Genomic DNA, 17,878 nt, shown 5'->3' with positions numbered 1-17,878 from the left:
CCTAGCGGTGTGGCCTTGGGCAAGCCACTTAACCCCATTTGCCTTGCAAAAACCTAAAAAAATAAAATAAAATAAATAATGAACTCTGCTAAATGAAGAGAACTTTTAGGAATTTTATACCTTCAAAGTGGCATCTGGGATCTATTTACAGAACCATATTTTTTGTTGTTGTTTCCACAATTTGAAAGATCAGCAATTTTAGATTTTTTTCTTTTCCTGTACTCTATTAAAATAAATCCTTATGAGAAATAGTAGGTAAATATTGCTATTAATAATAGCCTAATTTTAAAATGTACAAGTCAGGAAAAATGGTAGTAATGCTCAAGCAGGTCAACACTATAATGTTCATTTCTTGAGTTTTAAGTTTTTATTAAAATGATAGAAAAAATGTTAAATAATTATGCACAAAATGACATTAATGGGTGATGATGCTGAGATGACAGTTTTAGTTTACCAACTTAAATTGAATATATATAATATTTTAGTGTGAATCATAGAACTAAAAGCTAACTTAAGGAGCAAAGGGGATAATTGCATTGACAATCAACTCTCTTCCTGAAATACACTGTAAAATTATTATAGAATTCAAAATATTACTATTGTGATTATGAGTACAGAGAAAGGTGAGGATTGGGCATATGAGCAAAATTTGCTTTGTATGATTTTTTTCCCATCTTCATTGTCAGAAAGGATATTTATACATGAGTAACTAACCTTCAAATAAAAGGAAAGCAAGTTTCTGAGAATAGGGTAATTGTGCCAAGCTGTTGACATTTAAGAGGTCTTTTGATTAAAGAATTGCACCAAATTTCTATTTCTTATGTTAAACTTCGAATTACACTGCCATCAGAATTACATTTTTCCTGTCAACAGAGTTTATTGGAACTTACGCTTCATTAGATTCATTAATGCATCCTTCCAATATATTGATTAGATAGACCTTTTGTGGTCAGCTTCATATGAGCAAGAATCATCCCATTGTTGAAAGGAATTGATGGGATCCATTTGAGTATTGAATATTTGAATATTTATTTATTCATTCACTCAATATTTGAAGGATTGAGAAAAACAAAGAGGAGAAAGATTTGCCACTTCTTAGCAGATTTTGAACAGCATTGAGAATGAAAAAAAAAAACAATTACTTAGGAATGATAACAGTATTCATTGTCAATAACCTGAACAAAATTTCAAGTATGTTTGATCAATTTTAGAGCAATAATCGGATCGGGGAAGTAACTTGTTTGCAGAACATGAAAGTACTACAGCACTTGGACTTATCTGGAAATATAATCAGTAGCTTACAAGGCTTAGAAAATCATGATCTTCTGGAAACAATCAACCTAGAGGATAATAAGGTAACATCATATATAAATGCAATTTTTTCTTAGAATAATAAACTTATGACTGTGAACTCCAATGAGAGCTATGATTGTCTTTTACATTTCTTTGTATTCCTAGGACTTAGCAATGTCTGAAATAGATTTGATGTTTAATAAATATTTATTGACTGACTGCATGACTTAAGTCGACATTCTTCATGGTAGTTTCTCAAAGGTTGACAACTACATCATATTTTTCTCTTTAGACTGCATCCAGAATTTTTGATCTAATAATTCAGAGCTTTGCTGCCTCCATATTTTGAGTAGAAGGATAAATGATTGGTATTTGGCAGTTCTGAGATGTTGGCTCTAGGAAAAAATAGTGTTATCCTAGATAGACTGAGAAGAGGTTTTCATCAATTGCATTTATTTATTTTATTTCTTCTAATTATTTGAAAGATAATTTTTGACATTCATTTTTGTAAGATTTTGAGTTTTCACAGTCAATAGTATTTAAAAGGAAGAAGGTTGAACCTGGCACCTACCCTCAGGTAGATTCAAAGAAGTCAGAAAGATACTATCCTCCATGTTTTCACAAACTCATCTTTATGAAAAGACAAATTCATTTAATCTTTTCTAGAGACAGAACAGATATATACTGCTTTTCCTTAAGGATTCTTGGGAAAAAATTCTTATAATGGTAATGTTTTTGGAATGCATTGGACATGGCTGATGGGAATTTTTTTTTACTTTATATGTTTGTAGCAGTTTTTTTTTGTTTGTTTTCTAAGTGGCAGAGGAACAGAATGCAGATCTCAATAACTCTGCATAATGAATAACTAATTATATTTATTCATATTTCCACAGCATACTTAATTCCTATTACTTCCCAAATTGCACACATTATTTTCTGTTTTTAATGGTGCCTGATTTTTTAATAAAACATCTTTCAAAGCATGAAGTATTAAGTTGATAGACTTGGCTGATTTGTTCTGTAGTATGACTTAAGAAATAATTGTGTTCATGTTGTATACTTAAGCCATGTTTTGGGAAAGGTTTATTACTGAGAGAAGCTCAAGGCTTCCTTTCCAGCTAAAGTACCGATATAGTTGGTCTTGGTAGAGTAGAGAGTGTCAGCGCTATCTAGAACCAGATCTAATGCTCTGCAGACATCTTCCATTCAGGAATACTCATGCCCCCTCAGTTCTAATCCATGACTCATTCATTATTCAGGGGTTTAGAATAAGCAAAAGTTCCAATGGTGCAGGAGGGGGAAAAAGAACATTTTCCATCTTGGATGAAACTATAGCTATTTAGATCTTTTTTTTATTTGCATATTGACCTGAAATGGCTTGCACAATAAAGGAATTCTTACTTTGAAAGTTCAGTTTGAAAGTTAAAATTTCTGTAGGCAGTTACTCTCGCTTCTTGAATTCAGAGACTTTTTTGGAAAGCTGTCCTTGTTCCCTGTTCAAAATTATATTCCCAAATATAGGAATACAACAAATTTTTCCTTACTTTAGAATAAAATTTACAAATTAAGTTTGTCATTCAGGAATTGAAAAAACAAGTATCACTAGTTTTGTTTTGGGGGGGTTTTATTGCAAGGCAGTAGGGTTAAGTGATTTGCCCAAGGTCACACAGCTAAGTAATTATTAAGTGTCTGAGACTGAATTTGAACTCAGGTCCATCCTATCTCCAGGACTGGTGCTCTATCCACTGTGCCACCTAACTGCCCCTAAGAATCACTGTTAAACAAATAAAAGCATTGAAATTTTTTGGAGATATCATTATGACTCCATTGAAAGCAAGTATTATCTTTCCCTCCTGCCCCCATCCCTTTTACTGCAGAGGTGAAAGACCTAGATTCAAGAAGCTCTAACTTCAAATTCTACCTTAGACACTTCTTAGTTGTGTGACATTGGGCACAATTAACCTTGTCTGCCTCAGTTTTGTCTTCTATGAAACAGAGATAATTATAATACCTATCATTCTGGGCTGTTATGAGGATCAAATGTTGGATAGTGTCAAACGTTTTCAATACATTTATTAATTTTGGAACAACTTTCTTCTGTTATTCTTTGTTTAAAGAGGATGACTTTGGGGCAGCTAGGTGGCGCAGTGGATAGAGCACTGGCACGGAGTTAGTAGTACCTGAGTTCAAATCTGACCTCAGACACTTAACAATTACGAAGCTGTGTGACCTTGGGCAAGCCACTTAACCCCATTTGCCTTGCAAAAACTAAAAACTAAAAACTAAAAATAATAAAGAGGATGACTTTCTGGAAAGGAGAGGAAGAAGGGAATATTGGGAAATACAGAAGATAAATTTTATTTTTAAAAAAACAATTTAAAAAAACCCAAAGAATAATAATGTCAGTAGAGTTCCTTTGGCAATAGTTGGACCTGGTGATTCAAAGAGCCTCCTTTGATCTGTAGCCAGGTCTTTTTTTTATGGTCACTATCCTCTGGTAGGAATACTTTAGACAGACAGAGCAAATGGAGGAGGTCCATTCAGAATGGATTAGTATCTCAGGACCTGAACCCCTACACCCAGCCTGATGTCACTCATGAATCCTCAGCATCATGCCTGAGAGCATTTATTTGTTACTGGATACCAAATGTTCTGTGGTCATTTCCTGTCTTTTCTTTTTATTAATCTTAAAAGTATTTTTCTAATTATCTATAGAGATAGTTTTCAACATTAATTTTTATAAAGTTTTTTCCCTCCTTTGCCTCCCCACCCCCCAAGACAGCACATAATCTGATACAGGTTATACACGCACAGCCATGTTAAATATATTTCCATATAAGTCATGTTGTGAAAGAAGAATCAGAATAAAAGGGAAAAACTCCAAGACAGAAAAAACCAAAAACAAATTTAAAATGTGAAAATAGTATGCTTTGGGAGCAGCTAGGTGGCACAGTGGATAGAGCACCGGCCCTGGAGTCAGGAGTACCTGAGTTCAAATCTGGCCTCAGACACTTAATAATTACCTAGCTGTGTGGACTTGCAAAACCCCATTGCCTTGCAAAAAAAAAAAAAAAAAGAAGAAGAAAAGAAAAGAAAGAAAATAGTATGCTTTGAACTGTGTTCCAACTCTATAGTTCTTTGTCTGGATGTAGAAAGCATTTTCCACCACAAGTGTTTTAGAATTGTCCTTAATCACAGAAGAGCTAAGTATATCACCGTCATACAGTGTTGTTGTTACTATGAACAATTTCCTTGTTCTGCTCACTTCCCTCAGCATCAGTTGATGTCCTTCTAGATTTTTCTGAAATCTCTGCAGTCTTTTTTCTTACCTTCATTGTCTGCTTCACAGCTATTCCTTCAGGAATTCTGTAGTAAATTCCATCTTCCCAAAAGCAGGATAGAATCTAGTCCAAGATTTAACTTTATATTTTAGCTATCCATGGACCAACACCACCAGATAAATAACCAGAGTAATCTAGTGAACCATTTATCTCACATGCTTCTAGGTTAACATCTGGGTAGTTTTCTTAGTAGATCTATCTTCCTTCACTTAAAATAATATCTCCCATACTTAACTACAATAGACTTTTGCTGAAAATTCCCCATGAAGATTCTTTTCCATTCTGAGTTTTACTAATGGGGACAGTGATCTGTACATGATCAATAGCCACCTGAACTCGAAGTTCAAGGAACTTGCCTTCCAGAAGTTAGGTCAACTAATAACGATTGGGGAGGTTTCTCTTTTTACCTACTACTTTGGCCAGAAATATGACTGTGGTCTATAATATATTTATACTTAAGTATCCTTATGCTAAGTAAACATTGGACCCTGGAACTGAGAGGTTATTTGGTCTAACCCTCTGATTTCCCAGATGAAGAAACCGAAGCCCAAAAAAGATCAATGATTTGTTCAAAATCTAGTAAGTAATAACTAGCCAAGCTAGAATTTGAATCCTTGGACTCCAAATTCATTGTTTTTTTCTTACTATACCACCTTGTTGCTTTCAAGTTTGTAAATCTTTATACAATCAAAATTTACTTGGTGTTTCAATATTCATTAAGATTTTATCTGTTTTTCTATGCTGATTTCCTCAATTCTTTCTTAGCAATCCCTATTTTGTTCAGATCAACATTTTTTCTGTAGTGATTGACAGGGATGGGAAGAATTTTTAACTTCAAGGTGGTTTGTGGAAATTTTGTCATCTAAGCTGTTAGATAGTGCAGTGGATGGAACTCTAGACCCAGATTCAGGAAGCTCTAATTTCAAATTCTGCCTTAGACACTTCTTAGTTGTGTGACATTGGGCACAATTAACCTTGTCTGCCTCAGTTTTCTCCTCTGTGAAACAGAGATAATTATAGTATCTATCATCCTGGGCTGTTACGAGGATTAAATGAGATAATATTTGTGAAGTCTTTTGCAAACCTCAAAGTGCTATAAAAATGCTAGCTGTCATTTTTATTATTTTATGATAAAAACATTCTGATGTATATTATAAAATAATGATACAAGGATTCTATGGAAAAGGTTTATTCTTCTACAAAAGCCTATAAGTTAGCTTTCTTGAAGCACTAGTGCCTTAGGTGAAACACCCAACTAGGAGGAGAGATCATGATATGAGTTAATACTCAAATTTCTGCCTAGGCCCTAATCAGGGACAATATTCCCGCCCCCCCCCCCCCCCCCGCCAACATAGTTCCCCAAGTCTATGATGTCTTAATGGATAGAATCAACCCTTGTAAGTGTAGAGCTGCACCAGCACAGAACATAAAAGAAGGGCAGTAAACAAATAAGTTTTGTCCTTGGTTTGGAATTAAATGTCACTCCTTAAACTGACCTTTTGAGTTCTGGATCATACCCTGCTAGACTGCTTCCCTGCATCAGAACCAACTTCTTTGGGTTTGATTCCTTACCTGCCTGCAGTATCTACTGGACCCATGTTTTTAATGGAATTTGAATCCTGATCCTTGTTTTTCCTGGCTCATCCTGCCCCATCATCATTCTCATTCAGGCATGACACAGATTTTGTTTTAGTCATCATTCCTCCCTTAATTCTTTCCCTCCAGTCTAACTTAGCCTTAATAATCTTTATTTTATGATCAGAATCTTCCTTGTGCATGAGCAATTTTGGGAGAGTGTTGGGGGCTTCAGATAAGTACTAAATGTCTTCAATGATACATAGATAATGTTTTCTCTTTGCTTGTTGATGGACTAATTGGCAGTTTTCCTACAGCATTTGATTTTCTGTCATAACCAGTCAGTTGACTTTTTACGTAAAGAGAAGGAATAGTCTTATTTTTCCTTTCCAAAATTGTCAGCTCCCTCACTTCTTTCTCTTCATTACCTCTGTTCTCTTGGAAGAACTCAACTTTTTGGGTACCATATATTCCTCAGTACTTTCCACAAATTCCTGTAGGGACCTGCCCTCCTTGCCTGGCCCATTATATATCAATGCTCAGGCCCCCAATTGGCATATCATCTTTTTCCTATAGTGTCTGCATGGAAATTCCTCCTTGTGGGAAGTTTTAAAATGTCCTTCCCCCATTATTGCAACTGCACAATCACCTTCTCCTTTTTACTTCTTTTGACCCAGTTAGTTGCTTAGGTCAGACCCACTGCTTCCTTCTTTGATCTTAAGCTTCAACTCTTGATAAAAGTGGGTTTCCAATTAATAAATGAACCCCACCTATCCACATAGACCTTAAGATTAAGTTCTATAGACAGGGTTTCTTGCAAAATCAGAATTACTTGTTATTTATCCATTACTTTTGTTCTTTAGGATGTCCTTTGCAAACCTTACAATCTTATTCCCATTGAGACTTAAGATTTCATTCCCTTTGCATCATTATGTGTAACAAGCCATTGTTACTCAATCCTGACAGCCTGCACAATGGGAAAAAAGTATGTGGATTCTTTTTTTCCCCAAGTGATAGGTTCCTTGCTAACAAACTTATAAATATTAATATATTTTCTTCTTTTTCTATTTGGAAAATACTCCAGCTACTTGGTAAATCACCAATACCTTCACAGCTTGACTACAGACCCAAACTGTCTCTATTAAAAAGAACCATGTCTCTATAGATCACAATGTTTTTAAACAAGACAGAACAAGGTTCATAAAGTCGTATAGAGTATTTTCTGGTGACATTCTAAATCCTAGTATATGGAGTCCTAACATCATAGAATTTTAGAAGAATAAGTGATCTTAGTGTTTTTCTAAATGACCTTTCTTTACAGATATGAAACTAAGCCTAAAAGTGAAACGATTTGCTTGAAATCACATAGATAATTATTTTTTTTTAGGTTTTATTTGTTTGTTTTTCAAGGCAGTGGGGTTAAGTGGGCTTGCCCAAGGCCACACAGCTAGGTTATTATTAAGTGTCTGAGGCTGGATTTGAACTCAGGTATTCCTGACTCCTGGGCTGGTGCTCTATCCACTGCACCACCTAGCTGCCCCTACATAGATAATTATTGACAGAAGCTGAAACAGAATACAGATCTTTCTTTTTCACACAGAGTAAGATGAGATAATCAGTAAGAACCTAGTTTTGGAATCAGAGTAGTAGAATTTGGATCTTGGCTCCACTGCTTATCATGCATTTGGATCTCAGTTTCCTGATCTGTAAAACAAAACTAAGATGAAATTTAAAAACCCTTCCGTATCTGAATCTGTGACTTTTGATCTGAATGATCTTGACAATATTGGACTGTATGGAAATGTAAATTCTGTAGTACTACCCTAAGAAACAAGGAAAGGACTTTCTTGAGTTGGAGATAGATAGAAAGCATGGGGGGGGGGGGGAAGTGTCTAACCAACTGTCTGGTCTATTGGATGACACATCCTTTATATCTTCACATAAAGAGTCAATTGGAGCTTTCCCCAGAAGTTGATATTTCCCTTCTCTTAGCTTCAAGTCCTGACTAGAAATTACTAAGCTTCTCAGCACTTTTATTAATAATTCTAGATACCCTAGTAATAAAGTAGTAATTTCCAGATACTATAGCCTTTGCTATTAAGACCTCAGGGGACTTGGTCACCTTTTTCAAAAATATTACAATCAACAAATCTACTCAAATTAACTTTTTAGTTGGTTTTTTTTTAGGTTTTTGCAAGGCAATGGGGTTAAGTGGCTTGCCCAAGGCCACACAGCTAGGTAATTACTAAGTGTCTGAGACTGGATTTGAACCCAGGTACTCCTGACTCCAAGGCTGGTGCTCTATCCACTGCGCCACCTAGCCGCCCCCTCAAATTAACTTTTGTGAAATACAACTACAAATAAGAGTTTTTCTATGTTCAAAATTGAGTCCCATGTTCTTACCTTACAGAATGCTACAATATATTAAAAAAGGGGGATTTAACCCTTTTCCTATGAACTGGTCTATAGGAAGTTCAGGTGGTACTTTTTCCTTCCACCTTTGTGTGATGTATAGCAGAACTTCACATTGATGCAAATGTTCTTCCCATTTTGGGGTTTTGGATTTTTGACTGTTTTGCTGCTGGTAACAGAGATTGTTTGTCCTGGCCCTGTTGTGATCAAGTTTTACTTTATTGCACTAGTGGAGAACTCTTGTCACGTTGGGAAACAAGTCTGTGGGGAAAAGAAGAAAAAAGAAAAGACCGTTATGGACTTTTGAGAAGTCTCACTAACCATATATAAAATAAAAATCTAGTAATATTAATTACAGGCAATGGAATTAGATATCTCTTTGAACTCGATTGCTGAACCAAAATGGATGAGGAATTGATGGTGCCTATTGGCAAAGCTGCCTTCCTTCACTACATATGAACTTTTGTAAGAGAAACATTTTCTAGTAACATAACCTTTCTGTTATCTCTTGAGAGCTTCAGAAAGAATGGATGAGAGACTCTGAACATTATCAAAATTACATAATCTTTGATTTTGATTTTTAAAATGCTCACTTACTAACACACACACACACACACACACACACACACACACAAACATACCTATATCTATCTGATAAAGTTATATTGAGTAAATCACAACCAACATAAATAATTCTAATAGAATGTAGTGGCCCAAGAAGCTCCATATGGTTTTTGTTTGTATTATTTCCCAATCTGTTCACTCTATTTAATTTCTGACTTAAAATAAATATGAATAAGGTGTACAATATCAGAATTAAAATTGGCTCTTCACTGCCCAAAGGAATAAAAAGCAAGTGTGCTTCTGGGTGAGAGTTCCCATTTTATTAGAGGCAAATAGATCTTTTCCAGTCCTTTAGAGCTCAAACAAATAACAGAATAATCTTTGTTGCATGCTGCATTGGAAAGACCTTAATGACTCCTTCCATTCTTTTTGTTTATTTAGCTTTGTGTTAATATTGTGTTTCTGTGATTAAACAGATTGCAGAGTTGAGTGAAATAAAACACATTGAAAATCTGCCACTTCTCCGGGTGCTCAATCTTTTAAAAAACCCTCTTCAGGTAAGATGCAACAGATGGAAATAAATGAAATGGACTTTCATTGAATCAGTTATTTGGAGCAGAACTTTTGGTAAAGAAAATAGAACAGCATAAATGTGCCCATCTTTATCACTTCATCTTAGGAATATTTAGGAAGATTAAGTGGCAAAGCATCCTCAAAGTGTTTGTTATTAAAATCCAAATTCACTCTCTCAATCTGGTTATTGTTTTCTTGTCAGTTTAGTCGTTTTTCAGTCATATCTGACTCTTTGTGATCCCACTTGAGGTTTTTTTGGCAAAGATAGTGGGATGGTTTGCCATTTCCTTCTCCAGCTCATTTTACAAATGAGGAAACTGAGGCGAACAGGATTAAGTTACTTGCCTTGGCTAATTAGTGTCTGAAGTCAGATTTCCACTCAAAAAAAAATGACTGACTCAAGGTCTGGCATTCTGTGCCACCTAGCTGCTCCTTTTTCTTGATCTAGATAATTTAAGATCCCCTAAATCTTTGCTGACTAACAAGCTTAAGGTCATGCAGCTTCCTCTGAAAGCAAAGCCCAGTACTGAATATCGAATTTGACTGCTTTGTGGTCATTTGTCACTCACCCTGAGTGGTTTTAAAGATTTACTGGAGAAGCTATTGATGTTGCGGATTAATGTTTCTTTGAATTGGCCAAGACATCAATGATTTAAACAGAAAATATTGTGTAATAACAGGAAGAAGAACCTACAAGAACAGGCCTCTGTGCTGATTTTCTCAGAAAGAGCATTTTATTTGTCATAAAATTGCTATAAAGTAAATAATACATTTCCTCCCATTCCCTCATCCTTTTACTTAGTCACTTACTATATTTTCCCATTTACTCATCTTCTCACTTCTGTTTTAATTATCCAACTTCTATCTCTCCTAACTAGCTGTATAGTTCCATTTTTCTTCACTAGTGTTTTATAAAATACCTATTTTGTCTACAAGCATCTTTTTTTAAAAGGATACAGACAACCCTAAATTATCACATAATCACTCTTAAATGAGAATAGTGTCAGCAACTATACTTTCTCTATCAGAGAGACATTAACAGCCCTTGAGGTTTAAGGCTCATTAAAATCTTCTACACGCTCCTGTAAATCTTAACACACATTCTCTCTGACAGCCACTTGCACAAACACACACATATATAACATAGTATTTGTATTTATTAGTTTACACCTATACAATAACATTTGGGGATGGGTATTTTCACATGGTCATTCCAATACCCAGCTACCCCAAAATTGGGTTTTTACCACAATGCCCCTTATACATAGATATACACACATTCACAAGTTTGTGTGTATAGCAGTAGTATGTAACTAAGAGAGAGAGTCAAAGTGTTAGAAGAAGCAGAAGGAGTGGAGAGATAACATAAATGAGTGACTTTGATTTGATTGGATGAAAGGTTGAAGGATCAGTAAGGTCAGCGCAGGATTCTAGGGTTTGTTAATGTGAAACAGTAACTGAGAACTCTTCCTTATCTTGACAGGAGAAATCTGATTATTGGCTCTTTGTCCTTTATACTTTGCCTCGACTAACAGAATTAGATCGAAAGAAGATTAAAGTAGAAGAAAAGGTACTGTATTTAAGTCCTGCTATATAATTCACAGAATCACAGAACTTGAGAATTGGGAGAGAACTCAGCAACCATAGAATACCAATTCATGCATGAAAAGAATCTTGACTATAACATGTACACAAGGAGTCAGTTAACCTCTGCTTAATGACCTCCAAGAAGAGATAACCCATTGCCTTTTTTTTTTTTTAGGTTTTTGCTAGGCAAATGGGGTTAAGTGGCTTGCCCAAGACCACACAGCTAGGTAATTATTAAGTGTCTGAGACCGGATTTGAACCCAGGTACTCCTGACTCCAGGGCCGGTGCTTTATCCACTGCGCCACCTAGCTGCCCCAACCCATTGCCTTTTGATGCAACCAATGTCATTTTCAGACAGCTCTAATTTTTAGGAAGTTTTTCCTAAAATCAATTATAAATTGGCCCTTCTTCCTATTGTTCATTACTCTGACCCTTGTTTCCCACTGCTAGTCTTCTTGTTTTCATGCTAAACTTGTCCATATAATCATGATATATCCTGGACTCTAGAGCCCTTTACCATCATGATTCTCTTTCTTTAGACACTGTTCTTGCTTTTCAATGTCTTTCTTAAAGTGTGGTGTCCAAAACTGAACATTTGGTTAAATTCTGATGACTGCAGGATAGGGAGGAGTATCACTGCTCTATTCCTTGAAGCTATACCCTTCTTTATGTGACCCAAACATTGCATTTTGTGGGGCTGCCACATTACAATGCTAACTTATCATTAGGAAGCTTATAGGTCACTATAGTCACCAGATTTCTTTTAGAATAACTGTTGTTGACTCTCCCATTTTATATTTGTGAAGTTGATTTTTTTTGTAACCAAGTGCAAGAATTTTTATTTATTTCAATGAATTTATCTTATTAATTCAGTCTAATTATCTAACCTATCAAGATCTTTTGGGATTCTATTATTTCTTGTGTTAGCAATCCCTCCTGGTTTTATGTCATTTGTAGATTTGATGTCCATACTATTTATTTCTTTGTCTTAGTCACTGATAAATATATTAAACAGTTTAAGGTCAAGTACAAATCCCAGAATGTATCTTTTTTCCCTTTTTTTCCCCTTCTTGCTAATTTATTTTGGTTTTACTAGTTTTTTTTTTTGCAAGGCAAATGGGGTTAAATGGCTTGCCCAAGGCCACACAGCTAGGTAATTATTAAGTGTCTGAAACCGAATTTGAGCCCAGGTACTCCTGACTCCAAGGCCGGTGCTTTATCCACTACGCCACCTAGCCGCCCCAGTTTTACTAGTTTGTGACCATTTCTTGTTGTCCTTTTCAGGCTCATCTTCCTTCTCTTGCCCTCTAAGAGGGTAGATTCCCTCTAAGCCCTAACCTTGCCTCTCTTTTATCTCTTTACTCTCAGTGAGTTCACGTAACTTCTATATCTTCACATTTTCTCCTATTTTGGGTTTTTCAAATCTATCTACCCAAAGCTCCAGTAATACATTTTTAACTGCTGCTGAACATCAGCATCTGAATATCCTTCCTAAATCTCTAGCTCAACATATACAAAATTGGACTAAACTTTTCTTCAAAAGCTGTCACACTCTCAGTTTCTTTATTTGGCATGACCTCTCAGTCACAGGGGCTAAAAGCTTTGGGCTCAATCTTGGACTACTCCATCCAGTCTAACCCAACAAAGATTGTAAAATTTCCTAATACATGAAAAATACTATGCTAGCTCATACTGATATAAAGACAAAATGAAAACTATCTCTTGCTTTCAGAAGGTTGTATTCTTTTCAAGAGATAAGCATGCATATGGATAAGTTTATCCACAATAGTTTGAAGAGAGAGAGAAAACTAACAGCTAGAAAGATAAGGAAAGTATTCCAATTGAAGGTGATACAGGAGATGAACCCAAAAGGAAGAGTTGGAGGTGAAAAGAGAAGGCATTTTAGGCCCTGGGGACAGCCTCTCCAAAGGCATGGAAGGAGAAGCAAAAATACTGGGTTTGGAGAAGAAGAAGGAGGTCATCTTGTCTGAAAAAAGAGAGTGTGAAGGATGCAAAATGAAATAATCAGCAGGCATCTATTAAGTACTTTCTGTGTGCCAAAAATTATACTATGTATGCTAGGGTTACATAGACAAAGAGAATACATCTCTTCCCTTGAAGAGCTTATAGTATAAACTTGGAAAAGTAGTGGAATCAGACTATCAAGGGCTTTAAAAATGGAAACATTTTTATTTTATCCTAGAGGGATCCACATCTAAAAAAATTAAACACAACCCTCTCTTTCTTGGCATCGATAGTCAAAGTCAAACAATTGTGGTACCAATAGAGATTTAATTTTTTAAAATTTAAATCATTAAGGGGCAGCTAGGTGGCGCAGTGGCACCAGCCCTGGAGTCAAGAGTACCTGAGTTCAAATCCGGCCTCAGACACTTAATAATTACCTAGCTGTGTGGCCTGGGGCAAGCCACTTAACCCCATTGCCTTGCAAAAACCTAAAAAAAAAAAATTAAATCATTAAATAAAAATTAACTGAACAAAATTAAATCATGTTGCCTTAACCCAGTGAACCTTAATACTTTAGTGCCAGGAATGACTGAAAATCAAGAAATCAAAGAATTCCTAGAATCCCTTTAATCCTTAATTTCCTATTATTCTTTACCTGTGAAACGTTGCTCCTGGTCAATCCCCATAGACCCATTCCTCTATTTCTTCTTCAGGGACTACTGAAATGTGGTAGGAGAAAGTCACAAATTCCATAGTGCTTCTACTATACCCTTATTGATGATTTATTTTATTCCTCATAGTTATCATTCCACATTTTTCCTTATCTTCTATATCCCCTCCCTTCCAAATTAGAGATCACCTAACTTCTTATTTCAGGGAATATTGAGGCCATTTTATGTGAGTCCCCTTACCTCTTTTATCTCTTCTCCATTCCTCATAACTCCCCAACAACATTACCTTTTCCTCCTTTTGGTCACAGAAGAAATGGTCCACCTTCTCTGTACTAAGACCAATATACCTCCTCCAATATCTTGCTCTACTTCAGAAACATTTTCCATAAAAATGTCTCTCACACCAAAATTCAGTCTCCCCCTTCCTATTTATTTACAAACATGCAGATTACCCCAATCCTAAAAAAAAGTCATTCCTTTACCCTTTTAATCTGTTCATTCACCAACCTATCTCTGCACTGCTAATCTCTTAGAAAAATTTTCTATACTTCATGCATCCGTTCCCTCACTCCCCTCTTCTCTCTTCTTGTAATATGGCATCTACCTCCCCTACTCTACCAAAACTTCTCTAGTGTAAGTCTCATCTTTGATCTCTCTCTGAAACTTTATCACTGTGGGCCATGTCCTTGTTCTACTTTGCTTTGAGAGAACACAGTCTTCTCTTCCTCTTTCTATGAATGCATCTTCTATAAAAGTTCATGCTTAGCTATCTTCCTGTCCTATACTGACATTCTCATCTACTCCATGTGTCCTCTGTGGCAGGTGATTTTTAAATCTACATTTCTTGTCCTAGACCTCTCTCCTATCTAGACCCCATCTCCAGTTGCTCTATAGGAACCCCTTCCTGTGTGTCCCAGTGTCATACTCAAAATGTTCCAAGCTTGTTATAAAACCATGGGGGTATTTTTCTTTCTAAGTCTTGCCTCTCCTATGAGATCAGTTATCAATATCTTTTGCAACATCTTATATATCTTGCTCATGTCATCTTCTTCAATATCTGCCTAGACTCTTGGAACAGAAACCAAGTGCTTTTTCCACCCTTAGTGAATACCCCTACAATCCATTCTTTACCATATCACCAGAATAACTTTTCTCATATATGTCATTTCTTTGCTCGAAAGTCTTCAGTGACTCCTGCCAAACAAATTACAGCCTCCTCTTCTGGTATACAAGGCCCTCACATTCTGAGAACACTCCACTCCTCCAGAGGTATTTGGAATTTCCTATTTTCCATTATTTCCCTTCACTCACTTAGAGTAACCATGCTTCTTGAAGCCAAATGTACTCCACCATACACTGGGACCTCCGTGCTTTTGAAATGTTCATCTTCTCTCTTTCATCTGTAGTATCCCTGCCCTTTTGAAGACTCCATAATGCTTTGTTTGACTTTGAAAATTGCCCATTTAGTTGAATTAATCCACTTTGTTGATAAATTTACCTCTTCAACTTTCATGTAACATTTTGATTTTTTTTTAATTTTCTAATGCTTAAATACAATACTATGTATTAGAAGAATTTTTGGTGTATTTTTGTCTCCATAAGAGACTATAGAGTATGTCATTATTTAATCTAAAATTTCTGCCTTTTCCACTAGTATTATATGAACTGACAAGTACCTTCCAAATCTAATACTCTATGATTCTTAATTTAAAAGGTTATTTTGAAGTTTTTTAAATAATACTTTACATATTGATTAATTAAAAAGGAAGTTTAAAGGAAACATCAAAATTCTCTAATACTTTTTTTTTACCAAGGATAGATTAGAAAAATAGGCTACAATGATATTTTAAATATGAATTTAACTGGTTCCCACCTTTCATGATAAAGATTGAATTTTTAAAATCTATCACATATAATCATGATTTTAAAGCTTTATTTACCTCACCCTCTCCCCAACCACAAGTTGTAAATGAGTAAATAAAAAACAACTCAATTTCCACTTACTGTCTTCTGTTTGTTTATCCCAGGAGTGTATTCATTTATTCTCAGGAGTTGAATTAATGAGCAGTCTTTAATAAGCCAAACATGAGGATTGGAACTTTTAATTAGGAAATAACCTTCTCCTTTTTAGATAAAGATTTGTTATGATGACATCATCTTCTCCCCCCCTTTTCCATTTTTACTTCCAGGTTGAAGCAGTGAATAAGTATAACCCTCCCCCTGAAGTAGTCGCTGCTCAAGATCATCTGACCCACATTGTATACAGCATGATGCAACCTCAGAGGATCTTTGACAGGTAAGTACATTTCAAGATCAGCAAAGCAACCCAAGATATTTTGGGGCACTGTCTTGGGATGTTGTTCTTCTTGAAAATGCCACTTTCCCTCTGTTAAAAAATAGTCTCCAGTTTAATTCTTTTGGACAAGACTATGCTTGTTTTCCTTCCTAATCTCCTGTCCTTTGTAGCTAAAATGAGGATTCTCTACCTTTCCAATGGAGATCATTCTGCTGCCTCTTGTGACCAATGATACAATGATACAATAGCAAAGTGGCTTCTAATTTTGGAACTAATGCTTTCACATCGCTATAACATGAAGTAATAAAATTGATTGCACCAGGCAGGATTACAACTTGTGGCTTTGGCCTCATTGAGGGAATTAAGTTAGTCTATGATGCCATCGAGAATTGTTCATTAACATTTGAGTAAACATCTAAATACCTCTGTTAAAAATTCTTAAACTAATAAAGATCTTTGGGATAGCCCTCTGGTAGCAATAATAACTTGCATTTATATATGCTTTAGACTTTGCCTAAGGGAAAAGTTAACATTTTCATTATACACAGTTTAGAAATGAGCTTAGAAATCCAACATGGTTGAATTAAAAAATGAATTTGATTTGCCATCTCTAAGTTTTGAGACAGGTCTACCATAGTTTCTCTGCTTCTTTATTTTTAAATAGCCTGTTGGGGCAAATGGTCACTTGTGCTAAAATTCAAGTGCAAAAATTCTACCAATAACCAAAGGAGTTAAAAAAATGACTTGTAAAACCTCTGGAGTAAATGGTCCTAAAATGATTGCTTTTTGTATAGAATTTACTCTATTATTTTGTATTCTAGGGAACCTAGGAAGAATAAACTGTTTTAGTTTTCATCAAAGAACATAATTCTCATATAATTGGATAATATATGTATTGAATCTATGTGATCATTGTATTCCTTTATGCAAAATGTTTTTATCGTTTCTTTGATTATTTCTGGAAAAGTACATTTGACTTAACAAAAGAACATTTATTTTTGTTTTGTTTTGTTTTCCTAATAAGAGAGGCTAGTTGTCTCCTACTTCTGGATACATTCATATAAAAATATGTATAAAACAAAATTTGCTGCAGCAGTTGGATAATCAAGTGACTGATCATTTCTGGCCTACCCCTAAACAAAGACTGATAACATTCTCTATCAGAAATAGCTGCTTTGCTTTCAAGAGTTCTAATTTTAGCATGAGTGGAAAATAGAAACATCACAAAATAACCACCAATGGTAAATGGTGGAAAAATCATCTAGACTTTGGTTATTATACCTCCAAGCCATAGGAAATTAGATTCTCTTTTGTTTTTGTCCCTTTGAACCTGCTCTCTTCCAAAAGCCATGTCCATTTATATCTGTAAGTAAAAATGCGTCTTTCAAGCAAGCCTTTTAATTTTCTTTGAAGCTAATATATTTTCAAATATGTGAACATATGGTTTAGTACTTAAGGTAACAACCAATTTTTAAATTACTTTTTCTCAGTATGCCAGTGTTCAATTAGGAAAGCACACATTTTATCCATTAATGAAATTTATCTAATTCTTTTTTATTCCCTGATTGATGAATTTAATGTTTATAAATATAATTTTCTG

At 35.3% G+C, this 17,878-nt stretch overlaps 1 protein-coding gene across 1 annotated transcript in view; it reads left to right on the top strand.

Moving 5' to 3' along the window:
• The window catches only part of LOC141494135 (uncharacterized), a 67,213-nt gene that overhangs the window by 16,074 nt on the left and 33,261 nt on the right, over nt 1-17,878 (top strand). The window contains exons 6-9 of the mRNA XM_074195273.1: nt 1,212-1,355; nt 9,662-9,742; nt 11,242-11,328; nt 16,172-16,278. Of these exons, the coding sequence (XP_074051374.1) occupies nt 1,212-1,355; nt 9,662-9,742; nt 11,242-11,328; nt 16,172-16,278 (419 nt within the window). The remainder of the gene's footprint in view (nt 1-1,211; nt 1,356-9,661; nt 9,743-11,241; nt 11,329-16,171; nt 16,279-17,878) is intronic.

Source organism: Macrotis lagotis, chromosome 7 (genome assembly GCF_037893015.1).
Source record: "Macrotis lagotis isolate mMagLag1 chromosome 7, bilby.v1.9.chrom.fasta, whole genome shotgun sequence".
NCBI lineage: Eukaryota > Metazoa > Chordata > Mammalia > Peramelemorphia > Peramelidae > Macrotis > Macrotis lagotis.
This window is presented reverse-complemented; position numbering and strand designations above follow the sequence as displayed.